This window comes from Ranitomeya imitator, chromosome 1 (genome assembly GCF_032444005.1).
Source record: "Ranitomeya imitator isolate aRanImi1 chromosome 1, aRanImi1.pri, whole genome shotgun sequence".
Lineage (NCBI taxonomy): Eukaryota > Metazoa > Chordata > Amphibia > Anura > Dendrobatidae > Ranitomeya > Ranitomeya imitator.
Window position 1 is genome coordinate 1,191,030,251 of NC_091282.1, and position 23,816 is coordinate 1,191,054,066.

Sequence of the window (23,816 nt, forward strand, 5' to 3'; positions counted from 1 at the left end):
GTTGTGGGATCATTATGAGGGATCTCTGTTTTGGGATGTTTAGAGGACACTCTCTGTAGTGGGATCACTATGGGGAAACTGTTGAGGGATCACATTATGGGGACACTATTTTGGGATGGTTAGGGGACATACTGTGGTGGGTTCACTCTCTGTTGCCGGCTGGTTTGGGGGGCACTCTGTCCTGGGATGTTTCGGTGGAGGGCTCCTCTCTGTGGCCGGTGTAGATGTGAGCGCCGTCCTCCCTCCATCCTGCACACACTGACAGAAGCTGTAGCAGCATGTCGTCCGGTCACATGACCTAAGAGCCCGCGCGCCGCCCTGCTCGGTTACCCCGGTAATGGAGTTTGCTGGACGCTTTTATCTTGTCACTTCCGGTCAGGTGACGTACCAAGGTGGCGACGACGATGGCAGACAGAGCGGAGCAGGAGCTGAGGCTGCGGGGACATGCGGCGGAGAAGGCGGGGGGCCAACCTGCAGCGGCAGGTGCCGGTGTGTAGGAGAAGACATGCTGTGACTTGTAGTTCTTCAGCGGGCTTTGCTGTGTTTATCAGTGGCGGGACTGTAGGAAGGTGCCCGTCAGCTGTTCAGGCTCTTGTCTCCTTCCTCCTCACAAGGATCCGGCCTCTGTGCGCGCCATTAGGGCAGTGACTTGGGTCTCAGCTCACGGTGTCTGCTGTGGTGTCACCGTCCTCCTGCCTCAGGCTGTGGGTCTGCGCCTCCTCCGTGCTTTACACTGCGGCTTTGCTCTTGGCGCCTCCTCCGTGCTTTACACTGCGGCTTTGCTCTTGGCGTCTCCTCCGTGCTTTACACTGCGGCTTTGCTCTTGGTGCCTCCTCCGTTCTTTACACTGCCGCTTTGCCTTTGGCGCCTCCTCCGTGCTTTACACTGCGGCTTTGCTCTTGGCGCCTCCTCCGTGCTTTACACCGCAGCTTTGCTCTTGGCGCCTCCTCCGTGCTTTACACTGCGGCTTTGCTCTTGGCGCCTCCTCCGTGCTTTACACTGCGGCTTTGCTCTTGGCGTCTCCTCCGTGCTTTACACTGCGGCTTTGCTCTTGGTGCCTCCTCCGTTCTTTACACTGCCGCTTTGCCTTTGGCGCCTCCTCCGTGCTTTACACTGCGGCTTTGCTCTTGGCGTCTCCTCCGTGCTTTACACTGCGGCTTTGCTCTTGGTGCCTCCTCCGTTCTTTACACTGCCGCTTTGCCTTTGGCGCCTCCTCCGTGCTTTACACTGCGGCTTTGCTCTTGTTTATAAGCGCAGTCTTTGCAGGAAACTTGTGTAATGAATCAAATGATCAATAAGGCTATGTGCACACGTTGCGGATTTTCCTGCGGATCCGCAGCAGTTTTCCATGCATTTTACAGTACCATGTAAACCTATGGAAAACCGAATTCGCTGTACACATGCTGCGTGAAAAAACGTGCGGAAGCGCTGCGGTTTCTCCGCAGCATGTCAATTCTTTTGGCAGATCTGCAGCATTTCTGCACCCATTGACTTGCATTGAGCCAGGCCAATCCGCAGCAAAACTGCAGAAGTAAAAAAGATCTGCTGTTTAGCTGGGGGGAAATGCTGCAGATCGGGAGGAGGGAGTGTTTGGACTGTGACTGTGTGTGCGTGCGGGCGTGGTCTGCGGGCTGTCAGTGGGTGTCCGGGGGGGGGGGGGTTCCCTTTGTGTTTGTGTGTGTGTGCGCGTGCAGGCATCGTCCGATGGGACTACATATCTAATCCGGCTATGCCTGCCACAGTGACAGTGATTGACACATTAGCCAATGATGGGATAGTAGTTGTCCCATCATCCGGCTAATGTGTTGAATGTATATAAAAAAAAAAAACCATACTGTACATATAAAGTACCAATCACCTTGATCCCGAAGCCATCGATCAACTGTAAAAAAATATTAAAATAAACAAAAAATATACTCCCTGATCCGCAGATATCCAATTAATACGAGTGTCCTACGACGATCTTTTGTGGAGAGCATCAGCAGTTGCGACCACTCTCCAGGGGCACTGGCGATACAATGACGGAAGGTATCCTTCCGCACTGTATCCCTCCTCCGCTGTGAGTATAGCTCATACTCTCACTTGCGGCACTGTTGGGTGGGAATATTCCCACGCAGCATTGCCATAAAGTGAGAGCAATGAACTCTGGTAACCTCAGTGATGCACTGCAGGAGCCATTGTCTCCTGTCACTGTGTCACTGGAGGCCCTATAGAGCAGTGACATCACCCGATGTCACTGTTCTATAGGGGAGATCGTCGTGGGACACTCATTATTAATTGGACTACGGCGGACAGGTAGTATACGGTTGGTTTATTATATTTCTTTTTGCAAGTGACCGAGGGCATCGCAAGAATTAGGCGTGGTTTTAAGTATGGTGAAATTAAGAATATTAAAATACTTTTTTCTGGCTGTGTCTTTTTTTTTTTTACTTTTTCACTACTATTGGATTAGTAATGGATAGGCGTCTTATTGACATCTCTCCATTATTAAACCGGGCTTAATGTCACCTTACAATACAAAGGTGACATTAACCCCTTATTACCCCATATCCCACCGCTACAGGGGAGTGGGAAGAAAGGGGCTAAGTGCGACATTCCTGGGGCAGCCGCGGGGGGTGCAAATATCCATGGCCCCTTCCTAGGCTATGAATATAAGCCCGCAGCTGTCTGCATAGCCTTTCTGGCTATAAAGTATAGGGGGACCCCACATCATTTATTTATTTTTCGGGGGATGGGTCCCCCTATTTTAATAGTAAAGCAGCGATTTTTTTTTTTTTTTTTTTTTTTTTTTTTTTTCCCCTTCCACGCAGAAATGCTGCAGATCTCCAAGGGATTTACAGTACAATGTAAATCAATGGCAAAAAAAATCTCGGAAAACGCAGCAGATTCAAAAAAGGACCATGTCACTTCTTTTGTGCGGATCTGCAGCGTTTCTGCACCCATTCCATTATAGAAATCCGCAGGGGTAAAATCGCATGAAATCCGCACAGAGTCCGCAGGAAAACTACACAAAATCTGCAAGAAAAACGCATCAAATCCGCACCTGCGTTTTCTGCCAAGAGATGCAGAATCCGCACAGAAAATTCCAGAGGCAAATCTGCAACGTGTGCACATAACCTAAAAGAGGTTTTCTCATGTTTGTAAACAATACAATAGTGCTGGTAAAACAAACAAACCAGGAACTCTGCAATTTGCTGCCTACTAATCTGAAGCACGGGAGGGGTTTTAAATCTTAGGTTAAATTTCGGGTGCTAATTTTCCAGCCGATGTCCTGGGCAAGGAGGATGTGACTTTAAATGCTGGGCTTGACCAGTTTGCACCCTGCGTTCCTTAGAGGTAAAGCTCCATGGCTGAACCAAGGGCCCGCATTGTGCCTGACCTGTCAGTCATCAGGAACTCGCCGCCCCATGACAGCCAGGAGGCAGGGGCGCACTGTGCACCTGAAGAGCAAACATGAGACCATCCCTATACCAGTCATACCAGAATGTGCTGCTCAGATCATGAGTCCTGCGGTACCCCCAGACTCATCCTAAGGGTGTCTAAGGCTGGTTTCACATTTGCATTTAAAAACGCAGCGTTTTAAACGCAAACGCATTTGGTGAAAAAACGCATGTTAACGCGTTTAAACGCTGCGTTTTTTTGACGCATGCGTTTTTGCATGTTTTAATACAAATGCGGTGTTTTGACGCGTTTACAAGCGTTTTTTCATGCGTTTGCGTTTTTTAAACGCATGATGAGAAGTGTGTGACAGCTGCCAATCCTCAAAATCAACAAGAAAACTCACTATTAACAAAAATAGCTAGGGTTAGGGTTTGGATCCCTAGTAACCCTAGGGATCCTAACCCAACCCCTAACCCTAAGGGATCCTAACCCTAAGGGATCCTAACCCTAAGGGATCCTAACCCTACCCCTAACCCTAAGGGATCCTAACCCTACCCCTAACCCTAGGGATCCTAACCCTAATCCTAAGCCGCTAAAAAATACTACATGTTGCATTTCTGCAACACAATGCATGCATACAAACGACGCATGCGGCGGCAAAACGCATGCAAAAAAACGCATGCATTTTTAATGTTAAGTATAGGGAAAAAAAGCATGCGTTTTTTTGCGCAAAAACGCAGCGTCAAAAAACGCAAAAGTGAAACCAGCCTTACTGAATGGCTGCCACATTGTGTTCATATTCAAGCTGCTGTTTCTGGCTCCCGTGTGGTGATGTGACCGAACGCAGTCATCTTTGTAGGGGCGCAGTCGTCTGAAGGGGGCGCAGTGGTCTATGAAGGGACCTGTCATCTTTGTAGGGGCGCAGTTGTCTGAAGGGGGCACAGTGGTCTATGTAGGGGCACAGTCGTCTGAAGGGGGCACAGTGGTTTATGTAGGGGCGCAGCCGTCTATGAAGGAACCTGTCATCTTTGTAGGGGCGCAGTCGTCTGAAGGGGGCACAGTGGTCTATGTAGGGGTGCAGTCGTCTATGTAGGGGTGCAGTGGTCTATGTAGGGGCGCAGTCATCTATGAAAGGACTAATCATCTTTGTAGGGGTGCAGCGGTCTATGTAGGGGAGCAGCCGTCTATGTAGGGGCGCAGCCGTCTATGAAGGGACTAATCATCCTTGTAGGGGCGCAGCCGTCCATGTAGGGGCGCAGCGGTCTATGTAGGGGTGCAGCCGTCTATGTAGGGGAGCAGCCGTCTATATAGGGGCGCAGCCATCTATGTAGGGGCGCAGCCGTCTATGAAGGGACTAATCATCTTTGTAGGGGCGCAGTCGTCTGAAGGGGGCACAGTGGTCTATGTAAGGGTGCAGTCGTCTATGTAGGGACGCAGTGGTCTATGTAGGGGTGCAGTCGTCTATGAAAGGACTAATCATCTTTGTAGGGGTGCAGTGGTCTATGTAGGGGTGCAGTGGTCTATGTAGGGGCGCAGTCGTCTATGAAAGGACTAATCATCTTTGTAGGGGTGCAGTGGTCTATGTAGGGGTGCACCCGTCTATGTAGGGGTGCACCCGTCTATGTAGGGGTGCAGCCGTCTATGTAGGGGTGCAGCCGTCTATGTAGGGGTGCAGCCGTCTATGTAGGGGTGCAGCCGTCTATGTAGGGGAGCAGCCGTCTATGTAGGGGAGCAGCCGTCTATGTAGGGGCGCAGCCATCTATGTAGGGGCGCAGCCGTCTATGAAGGGACTAATCATCTTTATAGGGGTGCAGCTGTCTATGTAGGGGTGCAGCTGTCTATGTAGGGGCGCAGCCATCTATGTAGGGGCGCAGCCGTCTATGAAGGGACCAATTATCCTTGTAGGGGCGCAGCGGTCTATGTAGGGGTGCAGCCGTCTATGAAGGGACTAATCATCTTTGTAGGGGCGCAGTGGTCTATGTAGGGGTGCAGCTGTCTATGTAGGGGCGCAGCCGTCTATGAAGGGACCAATCATCCTTGTAGGGGCGCAGCGGTCTATGTAGGGGTGCAGCCGTCTATGTAGGGGTGCAGCCGTCTATGTAGGGGAGCAGCCGTCTATGTAGGGGCGCAGCCATCTATGTAGGGGCGCAGCCGTCTATGAAGGGACTAATCATCTTTGTAGGGGCGCAGTGGTCTATGTAGGGGTGCAGCTGTCTATGTAGGGGCGCAGCCATCTATGTAGGGGCGCAGCCGTCTATGAAGGGACCAATCATCCTTGTAGGGGCGCAGCCGTCCATGTAGGGGCGCAGCAGTCTATGTAGGGGCGCAGCGGTCTATGTAGGGGCGCAGCGGTCTCTGACAGGGCGCAGCCGTCTTTGTAGGGTCGCAGCCGTCTTTGTAGGGTCGCAGCCGTCTTTGTTCACACGTTGCATTTTTGCTGCAGTTTTTTATGCAAATCTTAACCTGCATTCTTTTTTTCAGTACCAGCAAAGCCCATGAGACTTCCGATATCTCATACACACACATTTTTATTTTCCTGGCTGGTTTTGAAAACTGCAGCATGTCACTACTTTAGTGTTTTTTTTTTTTTTTTTTTTGTAGCAGGTTTTGCCTGCAGCAAAAACGCAACGTGTGAATATAGCCTGAGCATCTCAGTGGCCGACCAGTGTGGAAGTAAATACTTGACCTACTCAATGTTCTTCCAATATCTTGGGTAAACTATACCCAACCAATTCACCTGCCCCTGTTCTTACATTTTGCAGTCGTGTATTTTTTTTTTTTTTCAGAATAGTCACTATTTTTTTCAGAGTTAAAACTTATTCCACTAAATAATTTGAACAATGTACCCTTTTTTTTTTTTTTTTCTTTCAAAAATGTCTTATGGTTTCACACACGTCTCACATTGTTCATACTTCTGTGAAAATCCTGAAATGCAAAGAATTGTCTTGAGAATCGCTGTGATGTTTCCATCCTTGTGTCTTCTATAGAGAAAGAGAAGAAAAAGACTCTTCAATCCAGATTTAATGCCCACGCTGTGACTTGGATTTTGGCTGCGGTTTTCTTGACTTACTATATGAATTTCTTTCAAGTTGTCCACTCAATTTACCAAGAAGGCTGGTATGAGATTGTACACCCTTATTACTGCACCGCCGGAGTTAAATAAGTGAATATTTTATTGATTTTTTTTTTTTTTTTTTTGGATTTTTTTTTTTCTTCTTAGAAACACGTGGGCTGATTGTCTAGACCTTTTATATCCAAAGTTAAAGTTGTTAAAGTGTCAAGTACATTCTGAGCTCTTGATGAAGTGTGGGGTTATTTGCAAGTTATTTGCATTTAGTTTATGATGGAATTTAAGACTACATAAAAATATTTTTTTCAATTGGGCAGCTGTATAGGTAGCGAGGTAGTGTGCTAAAGTCGTGGGCGTCACAGTGTTTAGTGATATTCAATCTTGTTAGGCTATGTGCAGACGTTCAGGAATTTTCGCAGTTTTTTCGGTATAAAAATGCGGTAAACCCCCCCCCCCCCCCCAAAAAAAAAAAACCTGCATACATTAAGCATCCTATTTATTAGAATGCATTCCGCATTTTTTGTGCCCATGCTGCGTTTTTTTCCGCAGCGGAATCGCATTCCGGATAAAAAATGCAGCATGTTCATTCTTTGTGCGGAATCGCGGGGATTCCGCACACATAAGAATGCATTGATCCGCTTACTTCCAGCATGTGGCTATGCCCACCAATGCGGGAAGTAAGTGGATCATGTGCGGTTGGTACCCAGGGTGGAGGAGATGAGACTCTCCTCCACGCCCTGGGAACCATATAATTGTTAAAAAAAAAAAGAATTAAAATGATAAATCGTGATATTCTCACCTTCCGACGTCCCTCGCAGCGTTCCCGCTCCTCGCGATGCTCCCGTTCCCAATAATGCATTGATAGAATGACGTGTGATGATGTACGGTCTTGCGAGACCGCTACGCCATCTGGAGTCATTGCCGCTAGGCATTATTGGGAACGGGAGCATCGCGAGGAGCGGGAAGGCTGCCGGGGACACCTGAAGGTGAGAATATCGCGATTTGTTTTTTGTTTTTTTAATTATTTTTAACATTCAATCTCTTTACTATTGATGCTGCACAGGCAGCATCAATAGTAAAAAGTTGGTCACACTTGTCAAACACTATGTTTGCGTGACCAACCTGTCAATCAGTTTTCCAAGCGATGCTACAGATCGCTTGGAGAACGTTCGCATTCTGCAAGTTAATTACGCGTGTAAAACGCTAGTGTTTAGCAGGAAAACGCATCATTTTGTCTTTTACAGGCTTTGCTTCCTGCACATTTCAGATTTCATTCAGCTGAGAACGTCAGATAAGGGTTATAAACTGTCTATCTGATCGTCATAGTGAGCTGACTGATGGTTTCTCAGTTACGTCATCCTGCAGCCATCAACGAACAGTGCAACACAGAAGCTATAAGAAAGCAAAGGGTGCAGAGTCTTCGATAAAACCCAATTGTAATTTTTTTTTGTAAGTCTTAAATGAAAAGCTGGTGCGTGGGTGGGGGGGGGCAATAAACAAGGTAAAAGTGCTAGATTTTAATAGTCCAGCACCCGATGGTCCTAATTGGGGGCATAAGGCGAAGCATTGCATGTAAAGATGTGTAACACTTTCTTCACCGGCCATTCTTTGTGTCCTTGCAGTGTGTGGCTCAATGTCGGGGGTCTGTCGTTGTCCGTCGGTCTGTCGATAATGCTGTACTGCGTCGTTTATCTGGAGTGGCGATGTGGGATTAATGACTACGATGCCCAGTATCCGTGGCTCGTACCCGTGGCCATTGTGTCGTTTCTGGTGGGAGGACTCTGGTGAGTAAAGCCTGTGATCGCCTGCGGTCTAGTGCTGACATAAAGGCACTTACTGTCTGTCTTCTCTCCAGCCTCAATGTTTCCTTATGGGCTGTGTGGTCGTATTTCACCCCGGCAGTAACATTTACTCAGTTCATGGGAACAGTCATGCTGGTGTCGCTCTTTGGTTGACAGTAAGGAGGTAAGAATTTTTTATTTGTTTTCTTATTTTCTCAGTTTTTGCCACCTTTGACGTATTAGTATTTCATGGCGTTGGTGTACGGGGTGGTCTTGGAAGCTCACTCTTTATTGGGCAGAGGGTAGCTATGTCAAAAAGCAGAGATCATAGCTGGCTCCTGTCGCTGCTAATTAACCACTTAAAGCAACACTACTGTCTATAATTTTGTGTGAGTGCATTAATGTAGTCGCATACCGCTGCTCTCTCCGGTGTCCAGCGCTCTTCTGCTTCTCTTCTCAGTGACGTCACCACAATTCTGACTATCGGGCTCACTGTAAGCATGAGCCGGAAATCTCTCTTGTAATGTAAGTCTATATAGCTTCGTTCTGACGCTCCATAGACCGACCTTGTATAAGCCATTCCTGGTTCACGCAGAGTGACACAACAGTCTACAGTGGTGACATCACAGAGAAGAGGAGCAGAACAACGCTGGACACGAGAGCCGCTGTAGGTGAGCATATTATTGCACTCATTAATATTACTGCTTCTTTAAGTGGCACAATCTTGAACAAGCATCCATCACTCTCCTCCTGCCCTTGTTAGATCTCTGCATGCCAATAGCTGCCATCCTGGTCCTCCTGTCTCCATGGGCGGTTAGGATTTTCACTATATCCAATTTCAAAATATTCTATATCTTAGAGAAAACATGGAGTCAGTCCACAATCATATGCAAAATTTAAGATATTTAATAAGGACTAAAAAAAATCAGGCACAAGAATCAATATTAAGGGTATGTGCACACGTCAAGATTTCTTTCAGAAATTTCCTGACAAAAAACGGACATTTCTGCCAGAAATCCGCATGCGTTTTTTTCGTGGTTTTTATGCGTGTTTTTTGTGCGTTTTTTTTTTCACCTTTTTTTGTGTTTTTTCCCAATGCATAGAATAGCGGGAAAAACGGGAAAAATCCGAAAAATTAATGCGCATGCTGCCTTTTTTATCGCGATGTGTTTTTTTCCCCGAATGTGCACAAAAATTGCAGAATACATTCTAAATTATAGGATGCAAATGTATGCGTCTTTAATGCATTTTTATAGCGTTTTTATCGCGAAGAAACGCGCAAAAAACGCAAAAACAAACCTGAACGTATGCACATACCCTTAAAATCAAATGCGAAGACACAGGCGTCTGTGGCTGCTGATCCACAAACTGGTAGGGGGCGTGGGAAGTATTGGTCTTGTGTTTATATACACATTGCTCAAAAAAATAAAGGGAACACTTAACCCCTTAACGACCGCCGATACGCCCTTTAACGGCGGCAGTTCAGGGCACTTAAACCACAGCGCCGTTAATTAACGGTGCTGTGGAAAAAGTGTATAGCGCCCCCCAGAGTCGGAATTTCTCTGGGGTCTCAGCTGCCGGGGGTAGCCGAGACCCCAAAGATCATGATCGGGGTCGGCTTTTACCGACCACCGGGTTGCGATTGCCGGTAAATAACCGTTTACCGGCGGCCGCAAAAACAACAAAAAAAAGGGATTTCACATTTAATTTCTCTGTCCTCCGATGTGATCGCACATCAGAGGACAGAGAAATGGGGTCCCCGATAGCCCCCCCGATACTCACCCGTCTCCCCCGATGCTCCTCGTGGCTCCCAATAGGCGCCACCATCTTTTTCCGGGAAAAAAATGGCGGGCACATGCGCAGTGCGCCCGCCGGCCTGCACCGGGAAGATCTTTGGCAGCTCGGCTGCCGGGGGTAGCCGAGACCCCAAAGAACATGATCGGGGTCGGTTTTTACCGACCCCTGTTTTGTGATTGCCAGTAAATAACTGTTTACCGGCGACCGCAAAAAGAAAAAAAAAAGCGGCGTGTCATTCTCTGTCCTCTGATGTGATCGCACATCAGAGGACAGAGAAATAGGTGGATTCGGGGACCCTGTCATACTTACCGGTGTCCTTGGGTCCTCCTGCGTCCCCTCCTGGCCGCCGGCTTTTTCCTCCGGGAAGAAAATGGCGGTGGCATGCGCAGTGCGCCCGCCGTGATGTGCTGGCCGGCAGAGGAAGATTCTTCCTCTTGTTTTATTTTGGTCATTGTGAGATCCTATCACAGTGATCAAAATAGAAAAAAATAGTAAGTAACCCCCCCTTTATCACCCCCTTAGTTAGGAAAAAAATGATAAAATAATTTTTTTTTATGTATTTCTATTTTCCAATTAGGGTTAGGGCTAGGGTTAGGGTTGGGGTTAAAGTTAGGGTTAGGGTTGGGGCTAAAGTTAGGGTTAGGGTTGGGGCTAAAGTTAGGGTTAGGGCTAAAGTTAGGGTTGGGGCTAAAGTTAGGGTTAGGGCTAAAGTTAGGGTTAGAGTTGGGATTAGGATTGGGGTTAGGGTTGGTATTAGGGTTAAGATTGGCATTAGGGTTACGTTTGGGATTAGGGTTAGGTTTGGGATTAGGGTTAAGGTTAGGGTTGAGATTATGATTAGGGGTGTGTTGGGTTTAGGGATTTGATTAGGGTTGGGATTAGGGTTAGGGGTGTTTTGGTGTTAGGGTTGTGATTAGGATTATGGTTGGGTTTAGGGGTGTTTTGGGGTTAGGGTTTTGATTAGGGTTATGGATTGGGTTGGGATTAGGGTTAGGGATGTGTTGGGGTTACGGTTGGAGTTAGAATTGGGGGGGTTTCCACTGTTTAGGCACATCAGGGGTCTCCTAACGCGACAGCAAATTTTGCGTTCAAAAAGTCAATTGGTGCTCCCTCTCTTCTGAGCTCTGCCGTGCGCCCAAACAATGGTTTACCCCCACATATGGGGTATCAGCGTACTCAGGACTGATTGGACAACAAATTTTGGGGTCCACTTTCTCCTGTTACCTTTGAGAAAATAACAAATTGCGAGCTAAATCATCTTTTTTGAGGAAAAACAAAGGATTTTTTATTTTCACGGCTCTGTTATAAACTTCTGTGAAGCACTTAGAGGTTCAAAGTGCTCACCACACATCTAGATAAGTTCCTTAAGGGGGTCTAGTTTCCAAAATGGGGTCACACGTGGGGGGTTTCCACTGTTTAGGCACATCAGGGGCTCTCCAAATGCGACATGGCGTCCGATCTCAATTCCAGCCAATTCTGCATTGAAAAAGTCAAACGGCACTCTTTCCCTTCTGAGCTCTGCCATGCGCCCAAATAGTGGTTTACCCCCACATATGGGGTATCGACCTATTCAGGAGAAATTGCACAACAAATTTTGTGGTTCATTTTCTCTTTTTACACTTGTGAAAATAAAAAAATTGTTGGTTCTGAAGTAAAATGTTTGCCAAAAAAAGTTAAATGTTCATTTTTTCCTTCCACATTGTTTCAGTTGCTGTGAAGCACGTCAAGGGTTAATAAAGTTCTTGAATGTGGTTTTGAGAACCTTGAGGGGTGTAGTTTTTAGAATGGTGTCAAGTTTGGGTATTTTCAGCCATATAGACCCCTCAAAGTGACTTTAAATGTGAGGTGGTCCCTAAAAAAATGGTTTTGTAAATTTTGTTGTAAAAATGAGAAATCGCTGGTCAACTTTTAACCCTTATAACTACCTAACAAAATAAAATGTTGTTTCCAAAATTGTGCTGATGTAAAGTAGACATGTGGGAAATGTTATTTATTAACTATTTTGTGTGACATATGTCTCTGATTTAAGGGCATAAAAATTAAAAGTTTGAAAATTGCAAAATTTTAAAAATTTTCGCCATATTTCCGTTTTTTTTCATAAATAATCGCAAGTAATATCGAATAAATGTTACCACTAACAAGAAGTACAATATGTTACGAAAAAACATGAGAATGAGCTGGATCCGTTAAAGCGTTCCAGAATTATAACCTCATAAAGTGACAGTGGTCAGAATTGTAAAAATTGGCTCGGTCATTAAGTACCAAATTGGCTCTGTCACTAAGGGGTTAAGCAACAGAATATAACTCCAAGTAAATCAAACTTCTGTGAAATCAAACGTTCCACTTAGGAAGCAACACTGATTGACAATCAATTTCACATGCTGTTGTGCAAATGGAATAGACAACAGATGGCAATTACGGTATCAAGACACCCTCAATAAAGGAGTGGTTCTGCAGGTGGGGACCACAGACCACATCTCGGTACCAATGCTTTCTGGCTGATGTTTTGGTCACTTTTGAATGTTGGTTGTGCTTTCACACTCGTGATAGCATGAGACGAACTCTACAACCCACACAAGTGGCTCAGGTAGTGCAGCTCATCACCAGTACACCAGGAGACGTGGAGGGGGCTGTAGGAGGGCAACAATCCAGCAGCAAGACCACTACCTCAGCCTTTGTGCAAGGAGGCACAGGAGGAGCACTGCCAGAGCCCTGCAAAATGACCTCCAGCAGGCCACAAATGTGCATGTGTCTGCACAAACAGTTAGAAACCGACTCCATGAAGATGGTCTGAGTGCCCGACGTCCACAGATGAGGGTTGTGCTCACAGATGAGAGCAGGTTCACACTGAGCACATGTGACAGACGTGATCTGCTGCCTACAACATCCTTCAGCATGACCGGTTTGGCAGTGGGTCAGTAATGGTGTGGGGTGGCATTTCTTTGGAGGGCTGCACAGCCCTCCATGTGCTCGCCAGAGGTAGCCTGACTGCCATTAGGTACCGAGATGAGATCCTCAGACCCCTTGTGAGACCATATGCTGGTGCGGTTGGCCCTGGGTTCCTCCTAATGCAGGACAATGCCAGACCTCATGTGGCTGGAGTGTGTCAGCAGTTCCTGCAAGATGAAGGCATTGAAGCTATGGACTGGCCCGCCCGTTCCCCAGACCTGAATCAGATTGTGCACAAATGGGACATCATGTCTCTCTCCATCCACCAACGTGACGTTGCACCACAGACTGTCCAGGAGTTGGCGGATGCTTTAGTCCAGGTCTGGGAGGAGATCCCTCAGGAGACCGTCCGCCGCCTCATCAGGAGCATGCCCAGGTGTTGTAGGGAGGTCATACAGGCACGTGGAGGCCACACACACTACTGAGCATCATTTCCTTGTCATGTGGCATTTCCACTGAAGTTAGATCAGCCTGTAATTTGATTTTCCACTTTGATTATCATTCCAAATCCAGACCTCCGTGGGATATTAATTTTGATTTACATTGATAATTATGTTTTATTGTTCTGAACACATTCCACTATGCAATGAATAAAAATTTGCAACTGGAATATTTCATTCAGAGAAAATCAGACCGACTGACCAAATTCAATAAATACTGACAGATGTGTAGGTAAACTAATATAACTTGGTGTATAAAGTGCTAGTGCCTCTACTTAATAACCACCTATACCATGTGATTAAGTGTAGTCAAATGCACATAGTTGATATTATGTCCCACATACCTACCACGAATAGACACCATGATCAACCCCAAATCCTCAGTCTATATAAAGCGGGTGGGGAACTTTTTTCCAGCCGGGGGCCATTTAGAAATTTCTACCATCATCCGGGGGCCACATGAAAATGATCACCTTGAAAATTACCCCGGTATATTTAGTCAAACAAATAATTACGGTAACTCGCCCTTAATGTGACGGCTGGAGCTGTTTCTCTTTGGTACAGCTGTGATGTTGGGTGATACAGATCATGTTGCTTCTCACAGCTGCTTTTCCAGGGGTGGCATGAAGATAACGGGGGCACAAAGATCAAAGGAGGGCACATAGCCAGGGGGGGCACATAGCTGGAGGGAACAAATCACAGGGGGCACAAATATCAAGGGGGGTACATAGCAGTGGGGCACAAAGCTGGGAACCACAGATCACAGGGATGCACATAGCTGGAAGGCACAGGGCTCACAGGGGGGCATATAGCTGGAGGGCACAGAAATCACAGGGGGGCATACAGCTGGAGGGCACAGAAATCACAGGGGGGTATATAGCTGGAGAGCACAGAAATCGGGGTACAGATCACGGAGGGGAACAAAGCTAGAGAGGACAGATCACAGGGGACACAGATGACATGGGAGCACAAATATTGCAGGGGAGCACAGGGATCACAGGGGGCATATAGCTAGGGGGCACAGATCACAGGGGCATATAGCTGGAGGGCACAGAAATCACGGGGGTATATAGCTGGAGAGCACAGAAATCGGGGTACAGATCACGGAGGGGAACAAAGCTAGAGAGGACAGATCACAGGGGACACAGATGACATGGGAGCACAAATATTGCAGGGGAGCACAGGGATCACAGGGGGCATATAGCTAGGGGGCACAGATCACAGGGGGGCATATAGCTGGAGGGCACAGAAATCACGGGGGGGCATATAGCTGGAGGGCACAAATCACGGGGTACAAAGCTAACGGGCATATAGCTGGAGGGCACAAAAATCACAGGGGGGCATATAGCTGGAGAGCACAGATCACGGTGGGGCACAAAGCTGGCGGGGACAGATCACAGGGGGCACAGATGACATGGGAGCACAAATATTGCAGGGGAGCACAGGGATCAGAGGGGGGCATATATCTAGGGGGCACAGATCACTGGGGGGCAATATAGCTGAAGGGCACAGAAATCACAGGGGGCACATAGCTGGGGGGACAGATCACTGGGCATATAGCTGGAGGGCACAGAAATCACGGGGGCATGGAGCTGCGGGAGAGTAGAGAGGTCATGGGGAACAGATCACGGGGGCACAGATGACATGGGGGCTAATAGCTGGGAGGCACATAGATCACAGGGGGCTTATAGTTGGGGAAGCAAAGAGATCATATTGGGGCACATAGGTGAGGGGGCGAAGAGATCAGTGGGCACATACCTGAGGGGCACAGATCACCTGCAGACACAGAGCTGCCAGCACAGAGATCGCTCTGCACTCTCTGGCAGCAGTTCCTCTTCCTGGACAGGAGAGCATTCGGCGCTTACCTTGCCCACCCTGATGACATGATTCATGTGCAGGGCAGGCATAAACACAAACTAATTTTTTTCTTGTTTTATAATTTTCCAACACTTTTTGAAGGAACTCTTGGTGCTAAAATTTCAGTAATTGGTTAATAACAAAAATATATATATATACAGTATATACTCGAGTATAAGCCGAGATTTTCAGCCCAAATTTTTGGGCTGAAAGTGCCCCTCTCGGCTTATACTCGAGTCAAGGTGGGTGGCAGGGTCGGCGGGTGAGGGCGCTGAGGCATACTTACCTAGTCCCAGCGATCCTGACGCTCCCTCTGCCTGTCACAGCTGTCTTCTGTGCTGCAGCGTCTTCCCCTCTTCAGCGGTCACGTGGGACCGCTCATTAGAAAAATGAATAGGCAGCTCCACCTCCCATAGGGGTGGAGCCGCGTATTCATTTCTCTAATCAGCGGTGCCGGTGACCGCTGATAGAGGAAGAAGCTGCGGCACCGACGACAGCTGTGACAGGCAGAGGGAGCGTCAGGATCGCTGGGACCAGGTAAGTATGTAATATTCACCTGTCCGCGTTCCAGCCGCCGGGCGTCGCTCCATCTTCCCGGCATCTGCGCTCTGACTGTTCAGGTCAGAGGGCGCGATGACGCATATAGTGTGCGCGCCGCCCTCTGCCTGATCAGTAAGAGCAGAGACGCCGGGAAGATGCAGGCGCCGGGACCGGACGCTGGGAGCTGCAAGCAAGAGAGGTGAGTGTGTTTTTTTTTTTTTTTATTGCAGCAGCAGCGGCACAGATTTATGTGGAGCATCTATGGGGAAATATGAACGCTGCAGAGCACTATATGGGGCACAGCTATGGGGCACAATGAACGGTGCAGAGCACTATATGGCACAGCTATGGGGCACAATGAACGGTGCAGAGCACTATATGGCACAGCTATGGGGCACAATGAACGGTGCAGAGCACTATATGGCACAGCTATGGGGCACAATGAACGGTGCAGAGCACTATATGGCACAGCTATGGGGCACAATGAACGGTGCAGAGCACTGTATATGGGGCACAGCTATGAGGCACAATGAATGGTGCAGAGCACTGTATATGGGGCACAGCTATGGGGCACAATGAACGGTGCAGAGCACTGTATATGGGGCACAGCTATGGGGCACAATGAACGGTGCAGAGCACTGTATATGGGGCACAATGAACGGTGCAGAGCACTGTATGGGGCACAGCTATGGGACAAAATGAACGGTGCAGAGCATTGTATATGGGGCACAGATATGGGACAAAATGAACGGTGCAGAGCACTATATGGGGCACAGCTATGGGACAAAATGAACGGTGCAGAGCACTATATGGGGCACAGCTATGGGACAAAATGAACGGTGCAGTGCACTATATGGGGCACAGCTATGGGACAAAATGAACGGTGCAGAGCACTATATGGGGCACAGCTATGGGACAAAATGAACGGTGCAGAGCACTATATGGGGCACAGCTATGGGACAAAATGAACGGTGCAGAGCACTACATGGGGCACAGCTATGGGGAAATATGAACGGTGCAGAGCACTATATGGCACAGCTATGGGGAAATATGAACGGTGCAGAGCACTATATGGCACAGCTATGGGGAAATAATGATCTATTTTTATTTTTGAAATTCACCGGTAAATGCTGCATTTCCACCCTAGGCTTATACTCGAGTCAATAAGTTTTCCCAGTTTTTTGTGGCAAAATTAGGGGGTCGGCTTATACTCGGGTTGGCTTATACTCGAGTATATACGGTATATATTTTTTTTTAATTTTGCTCCAAAATCCAGAAGCAAATAACAATACAAAAAGGTGACTTCAATATATTACAAATGATGAATGTGGTCCATGACGTTGTGAGGTCTCTACTCTCTGCAGTAAAGACAATGAAATGGAAAGTTTGGTGCACGTCCAATAGAGAGATTATTGTTGTCCATCTAGCGGCACAGAGCGGCCAGAGCCCCTGCTTCTCATATCTAGATACAAGCAGGGTCCTGTGCTGTCCCCAATATGGCACCCAGCACCGTAGGGTAATGGGATTCTGGAGACCATACCAAGGTCTCTAGTGTATAAATGTGAGCCAGAGGGACGCGATCTGTCTCTGCGTCTGTTCTAAAGTGGAGGCACTACTGTTCAACCCTGTCCTCCAATCTATGTAATTGGATCTACCGGGTAAAGTATAGCTGCCACGAGTAAGCTGCGAAAATTCATGGACCATATCCTGCCAATTTTGAAGAATTTGGCACAAAAACCAGTAACAAATGCCAAATTGCCCCAAATGAACCCACTAAGAATCTCGCACTAATCTTCGAAAGCCACAAGTGTCCATGAGCAGGTGAAGGTTCAAAGTACCTGAGGAGAAAAGGATATTGCTTTCCTGGGCTATAAGACTAAGCAGTCCCTACACCTCCCCCCTTGTGCCGCTGCATGGGATGGCCTCTGGCTTTTTATTTTGGTGGTGTTAGCCTGAGCTTTTTCACATTATGGGACCCTATTAAATGTAGTATGGAAATGGGAGTTACAATGGGGTCCTATACAGATGAATGGGTGGTGTATGTGATCTCTTATGGCATGGTAGGACACTGCGTCATGCCCATCGCAGTGTGATGGTGATATAATGCAGGAAGTCTCTACTGACTTGCCACCTGGATCAATGGATAAGCTAAAGAGGGCAGAAAGCATCTGGTCACCAGCAAAACATCTGCCTGTGATTGTGAGCTGAGGGATAGATCAGCAGTTAGGATATCACTGCAAGATTCACTGTGGCCATAATATGGTCAAGGGCTATTATTTATAGTCGAAAGGAACCGGTCACCAGGTTTTCCCTGTATAGACTGTATCCATCACCTTTGACTTTTTCCAGCTTTCCTGTAAACTTTAAGAGCCCAGCTGTGATGCATCCCCATCGGACTAGATGGATTATAAAGGGTCTCTCCAGACCCTGCTTGGATCCTCTGTCCCCGTAATCGCCTTTTCTTTTCTTTTTTAATTCTTTTTCTTCTTCCTTGGCTGACATTACAGTCGTTGCAGCTCTTTTTCCCGACTGTGCAGGCTTGAGTGTTGGGTAGACTGTACAGATGGGATGACATAAGGAGACGTCAATCACTGTAGGAGGATGGCGGCTGCAGGGACAGGAGGCGCTGGGCACTGTCTGGAGTCGTAAGCAGAAAGCTGCTGACTTATGAAGAGGCTATGACGTGTTATTAAAGGGAATCTGTCACCCCCAAAATCGTATATGAGTTGCAGCCACCGGCATCAGGGGCTTATCTACAGCATTCTGTAATGCATTCTGTAATGCTGTAGATAAGCCCCCGATGTAACGTGAAAGATGAGAAATAAAGGTTATATTATACTCACCCAGGGGCGGTGCGGTCCGATGGGCGTCACGGTCCTGTCCGGGGCCTCCCATCTTCTTCTATCAAGAACTGCCATCCCGCTCAGGTCACCCCCACTTTCCACACTTATAGAAACATACAGGCCATTAACACCCAGGAACTTATGAAGAACTTGCAGTCCTCATTGGCCCCAATCTCCTCCATCTCATGTCCTGATTCTGCTCTGAAGCATTACAATGAAACCCTGCAAAGTGCCCTGGATGAAGCTGCTCCTCCTATACATAAAACAACTCGGCACAGACGGCAACAACCGTGGCACACGCTGCAAACACGTTTCCTGCAGCGGTGCTCCAGGTGCGCAGAACGTCTGTGGAGAAAATCTAATCTACCCGAAGATTTCATCCATTATAAGTTCATGCTAAAGACATACAATTCTGCCCTTCACCTCTCCAAACAAACCTACTTCAACACCCTCATCACCTCCCTGTCCAATAACCCTAAACGTCTCTTTGACACGTTCCAGTCCCTACTCAACCCAAGAGCGCAGGCCCCAACCACGGATCTCCGTGCTGACAATCTGGCCAATTACTTCAAAGAAAAAATTGACCATATTCGACAGGAAATCATCTCCCAATCTCTTCATACCATGCACTGTCCTCCCTCCCCCACTGCATCTAGTTCACTCTCTGACTTTGAACCAGTTACAGAAGAAGAAGTAAGCAGGCTCCTTGCATCTTCTCGCCCGACCACTTGCACCAGTGACCCCATTCCGTCACATTTCCTCCAGTCCCTTTCCCCGGCTGTCACCTCTCACCTAACTAAAATATTCAACCTTTCCCTCACTTCCGGTATTTTTCCCTCCTCATTTAAGCATGCCATCATACATCCATTACTTAAAAAACCATCCCTCGACCAAAACTGTGCCGCTAATTATAGACCTGTCTCTAATCTTCCCTTCATCTCTAAACTCCTCGAACGCCTGGTCCACTCCCGTCTTACCCGCTATCTCTCAGATAACTCTCTTCTCGACCCTCTTCAATCTGGTTTCCGCTCTTTACACTCTACTGAAACTGCCCTCACTAAAGTCTCTAATGACCTACTAACAGCTAAATCTAATGGTCACTACTCCATGCTAATCCTCTTGGATCTCTCTGCAGCATTTGATACTGTGGATCATCAGCTCCTCCTCACTATGCTCCGCTCCATCGGCCTCAAGGACACCGTTCTCTCCTGGTTCTCCTCCTATCTCTCTGACCGATCCTTCACTGTATGTTTCGCTGGTTCCTCCTCCTCTCACCTTCCCCTTACTGTTGGGGTTCCTCAAGGATCAGTCCTAGGCCCCCTCCTCTTCTCTTTGTATACTGCCCCTATTGGACAAACAATCAGTAGATTTGGCTTCCAGTACCATCTCTATGCTGACGACACCCAACTATACACTTCTTCTCCTGATCTCACGCCTGCCTTATTAGAAAACACCAGTGATTGTCTTACCGCTGTCTCTAGCATCATGTCCTCCCTCTATCTGAAACTAAACCTGTCAAAAACTGAACTCCTCGTGTTTTCTCCCTCTACTAACCTACCTTTGCCTGACATTGCCATCTCCGTTTGCGGTTCCACCATTACTCCAAAGCAACATGCCCGCTGCCTTGGGGTCATCCTTGATTCTGACCTTTCATTCACCCCCCACATCCGATCACTGGCTCGCTCTTCTTACCTGCATCTCAAAAACATTTCTAGAATTCGCCCTTTTCTTACTTTCGACTCTGCAAAAACTCTTACTGTTTCACTTATTCATTCTCGTCTGGACTATTGTAACTCTCTACTAATCGGCCTCCCTCTTACCAAACTCTCCCCGCTCCAATCTGTCCTGAATGCTGCTGCCAGGATCATATTCCTCACCAACCGTTACACCGATGCCTCTACCTTGTGCCAGTCATTACACTGGTTACCCATCCACTCAAGAATCCAGTACAAAACTACTACCCTCATCCACAAAGCACTCCATGGCTCAGCACCACCCTACATCTCCTCTCTGGTCTCAGTCTACCACCCTACCCGTGCCCTCCGCTCCGCTGATGACCTCAGGTTAGCATCCTCAATAATCAGAACCTCCCACTCCCGTCTCCAAGACTTTACACGTGCTGCGCCGATTCTTTGGAATGCACTACCTAGGATAATACGATTAATCCCCAATCCCCACAGTTTTAAGCGTGCCCTAAAAACTCATTTGTTCAGACTGGCCTACCGCCTCAATGCATTAACCTAACGATCCCTGTGTGGCCTATATTAAAAAAAAAAAAAAAATTAATTAACTGGTTCATGCAGCTTTACATGAACACCCAAGCCTTACACTATGGCTGGTCCGAATAACTATAGCAATTGTTACCATCCACCTCTCGTGTCTCCCCTTTTCCTCATAGTTTGTAAGCTTGCGAGCAGGGCCCTCACTCCTCTTGGTATCTGTTTTGAACTGTATTTCTGTTATGCTGTAATGTCTATTGTATGTACAAGTCCCCTCTATAATTTGTAAAGCGCTGCGGAATATGTTGGCGCTATATAAATAAAAATTATTATTATTATTATTATTATTATCTTCTTACGATGGCGTCCTCTTCTGAAGACAAGAAGAGGACATCATCGTATGAAGATGGGTGACCCTGGACTGCAACGTCCATCGGACCGCACCGCCCCGGTTGAGTATAATCTAACCTTTATTTCTCATCTTTTAGGATACATCGGGGCTTATCTACAGCATTACAGAATGCATTACAGAATGCTGTAGATAAGCCCCTGATGCCGCTGGCTGCAGCTCATATACGATTTTGGGGGTGACACTCTCTCTAAAGATGAAGGCTACAGTTTATATAGCAAAAATCCAGTGACTTTCTTTCTTTTTACATTTCTGCCGCTGATTCTCTTCCATGATTAACACTTACCTCCTTTTTTTCTTGCAGGCTTTTCTACAAGACCCTGAAGTGTATGACGATGTGCTTGGAGTGCTGCAGGCAGCCACAGGCATCTGATACATATATATATATATTTTTTTCTTTTCCATGAGGAATGTCTTTGCTCTGCACCCTGCATATCTTTTAAGCCGTTATTAAAGTTTACAAACTTTACAACATTAGCAATTACTTTTTTTTAAGAGATGGAAAGCCAAGTGGTGTACATCAGTAATCCATCTCCAATGAACTGTGGTTAGGTCTGGGCTTTTTCCACAGCTTCTGATACCATCTTAAATATAATCCAGTATTGGACAGATCTGTTGTGGTAAAAATAATGTACATGGGCCTTTTCAATTGCCCAAAAACGTCTGCTGTAGACCTGTGTAAGCTCATCCAGCCCTCTGGTCGGTTCAGTATGGATCGGAAAAGCCGGTGGTGTCCTACCCGAGCGTTGGGAGAGCCAAGTGCCAAACGATGCAGCAATTTCCCCAATCTCCTCGCCCAAAAAGCATCTGAATTTCAACAATAGTGGAGTGTGGAGCGGTGTATTCCTCCTGCCTGAGTCTCTGCTCAGCAGGCACAGTGATATCAGATGGCGCTGGCTGCACGGAGCCCCAGCGAGATGACGGAACAAGACTAGGTGAGTAGTTTTTTTTTTTTCTATTGATTAAAATGAACTTTTTGTTTGTCGGAAAACCCCCTTTAAGGGTTCATACTGTCTGGGATACTTTATGAGCTAGCAGAGGGAGGAATGATGCCGTTTGCTGAGCTGAGTGTACATCCTATTGTGTTGGGCGCTAATCCAGGTGCAAGGGCTGAGTAACGGGAGCAGTAGGATTATAAACTTTATATTAAGCAGTAAATTTATATGGCTTTGATTAGCTGCTACTGATAAGAACACGTTACAATAAGCCACGGCTAGGTAGTAGCGGGGAGTCAACAGACTTGGTTCTGTTTTAATAGTTTGTGCTCTTATTTATTTTTTAATATTGAGCAAAATGAATTTTAGATTATTGGTTCGTTCCTCCCTTCACCACAGTCAGTGTCTCATCTGGCTCCTTGGGTTAATTGCCGTCTCGTGTTCTAGTGTACGGCGAGCTCAGGACGCTCCTGGTTAATTGACTCGATGTATTACTTGGAAATCAAACACTAGATTACACTTCTGCAGGTTTATATTCTGTATAGCAATGACAGAATTGTCAGCCATTATTAGGTATAAATTAAACCACAAAATAAATTTTATATAACCTTCAATAACTAAATTTATTGGATTCATACTACCTATTTTTCAGTAGTTATCATCAAACCAGTTTGGGTGGATCCTGTCTTATCTATTGCATATGGGAGATGCCATCTACCACCCTATCACAATAGGCAATGTCATAGCCAATCTCTCTACCCCCCCCCCCCACAGTACAGAATGATCTTTTGCACACGCTCATTAGATGCTTAAATACAAAAGATGGGGGCCTGTCTAATGCTCCTAATGTACGTGTGTCAAACAGGAAGTAGGCGTTTTGATTTGGATTGTGTCAAATATGAAAATTGTAAGGTTTTAATATAGTGATATTTTTGTCAAGTGCATTTCGCATATCAAATGGTTTCAGTTTTTTTTAACTACTTACCTTTATTTTTATCTTTCCCTTTAATAGTAAAGTTCTGATTTAAAAATAAAAAAATGATGTTATACATGTTGTCTAATGATTACTATTTTATATATTTTTTAGAACCAGGAATGTAGACAGTATATTTATCCTATTAAGTGATATTTAATCAATAAATGTATTAAAATGTTTGCTTTTGAAGGTGTGCGGTGTTTTTTTTGTTTTTTGTTTTTTTCCTTCACTCTAATTCTTTCCCTCTTGGCAGTGAAACCGCTGTGTATAAAACCTAGCTATTTCCGTAGTTGTGTGTGTGTTTTTTTTTTGCGCAGGATAGATGTGACTTGTCTACAGTACATCTTTAATAAACTCTTTTTTTCACCAAAAACCCAGTGAATTTTATGTTTTTTTTGTTACTTTCTGTGGTTGGCAAATAGTGATGGGCAAACCCAAACAGTAAAGTTCATGGTCTGTACCGAACACATAGTGTCCATGCATGGACCCCGAACACTGAATTCTCCAGGAAGTCCCGTGTTACTGTTCAGGTTTGGGAACTCGCACATTGGCTGTTTCCCATCTGTGTGACAGCGAGAGAATCTCCGGCATCTCTGATTGGCTGTAACTTAGTTACCGC

General features: G+C 46.6%; 1 protein-coding gene across 1 annotated transcript; it reads left to right on the forward strand.

The window, feature by feature from the left end:
- Positions 1-353: 353 nt before the first annotated feature.
- Positions 354-23,376, forward strand: TMEM128 (transmembrane protein 128). Its single transcript, XM_069744842.1, has 5 exons — positions 354-489; positions 6,369-6,498; positions 8,074-8,235; positions 8,307-8,416; positions 21,591-23,376. Exons 1-4 carry the CDS (start codon positions 405-407, stop codon positions 8,404-8,406), a joined length of 477 nt encoding a protein of 158 aa, XP_069600943.1. The 5' UTR covers positions 354-404; the 3' UTR covers positions 8,407-8,416; positions 21,591-23,376.
- The last annotated feature ends 440 nt before the right edge of the window (positions 23,377-23,816 follow it).

Excerpts from the sequence above, each read along its gene's own strand:
- TMEM128 (XM_069744842.1), top strand. The coding sequence starts at position 405 with ATGGCAGACAGAGCGGAGCAGGAGCTGAGGCTGCGGGGACATGCGGCG. Across the intron at positions 6,499-8,073 it reads TCAATTTACCAAGAAGGCTG|TGTGTGGCTCAATGTCGGGG; the intron begins GTATGAGATTGT and ends GTGTCCTTGCAG. Across the intron at positions 8,236-8,306 it reads TTTCTGGTGGGAGGACTCTG|CCTCAATGTTTCCTTATGGG; the intron begins GTGAGTAAAGCC and ends TCTTCTCTCCAG.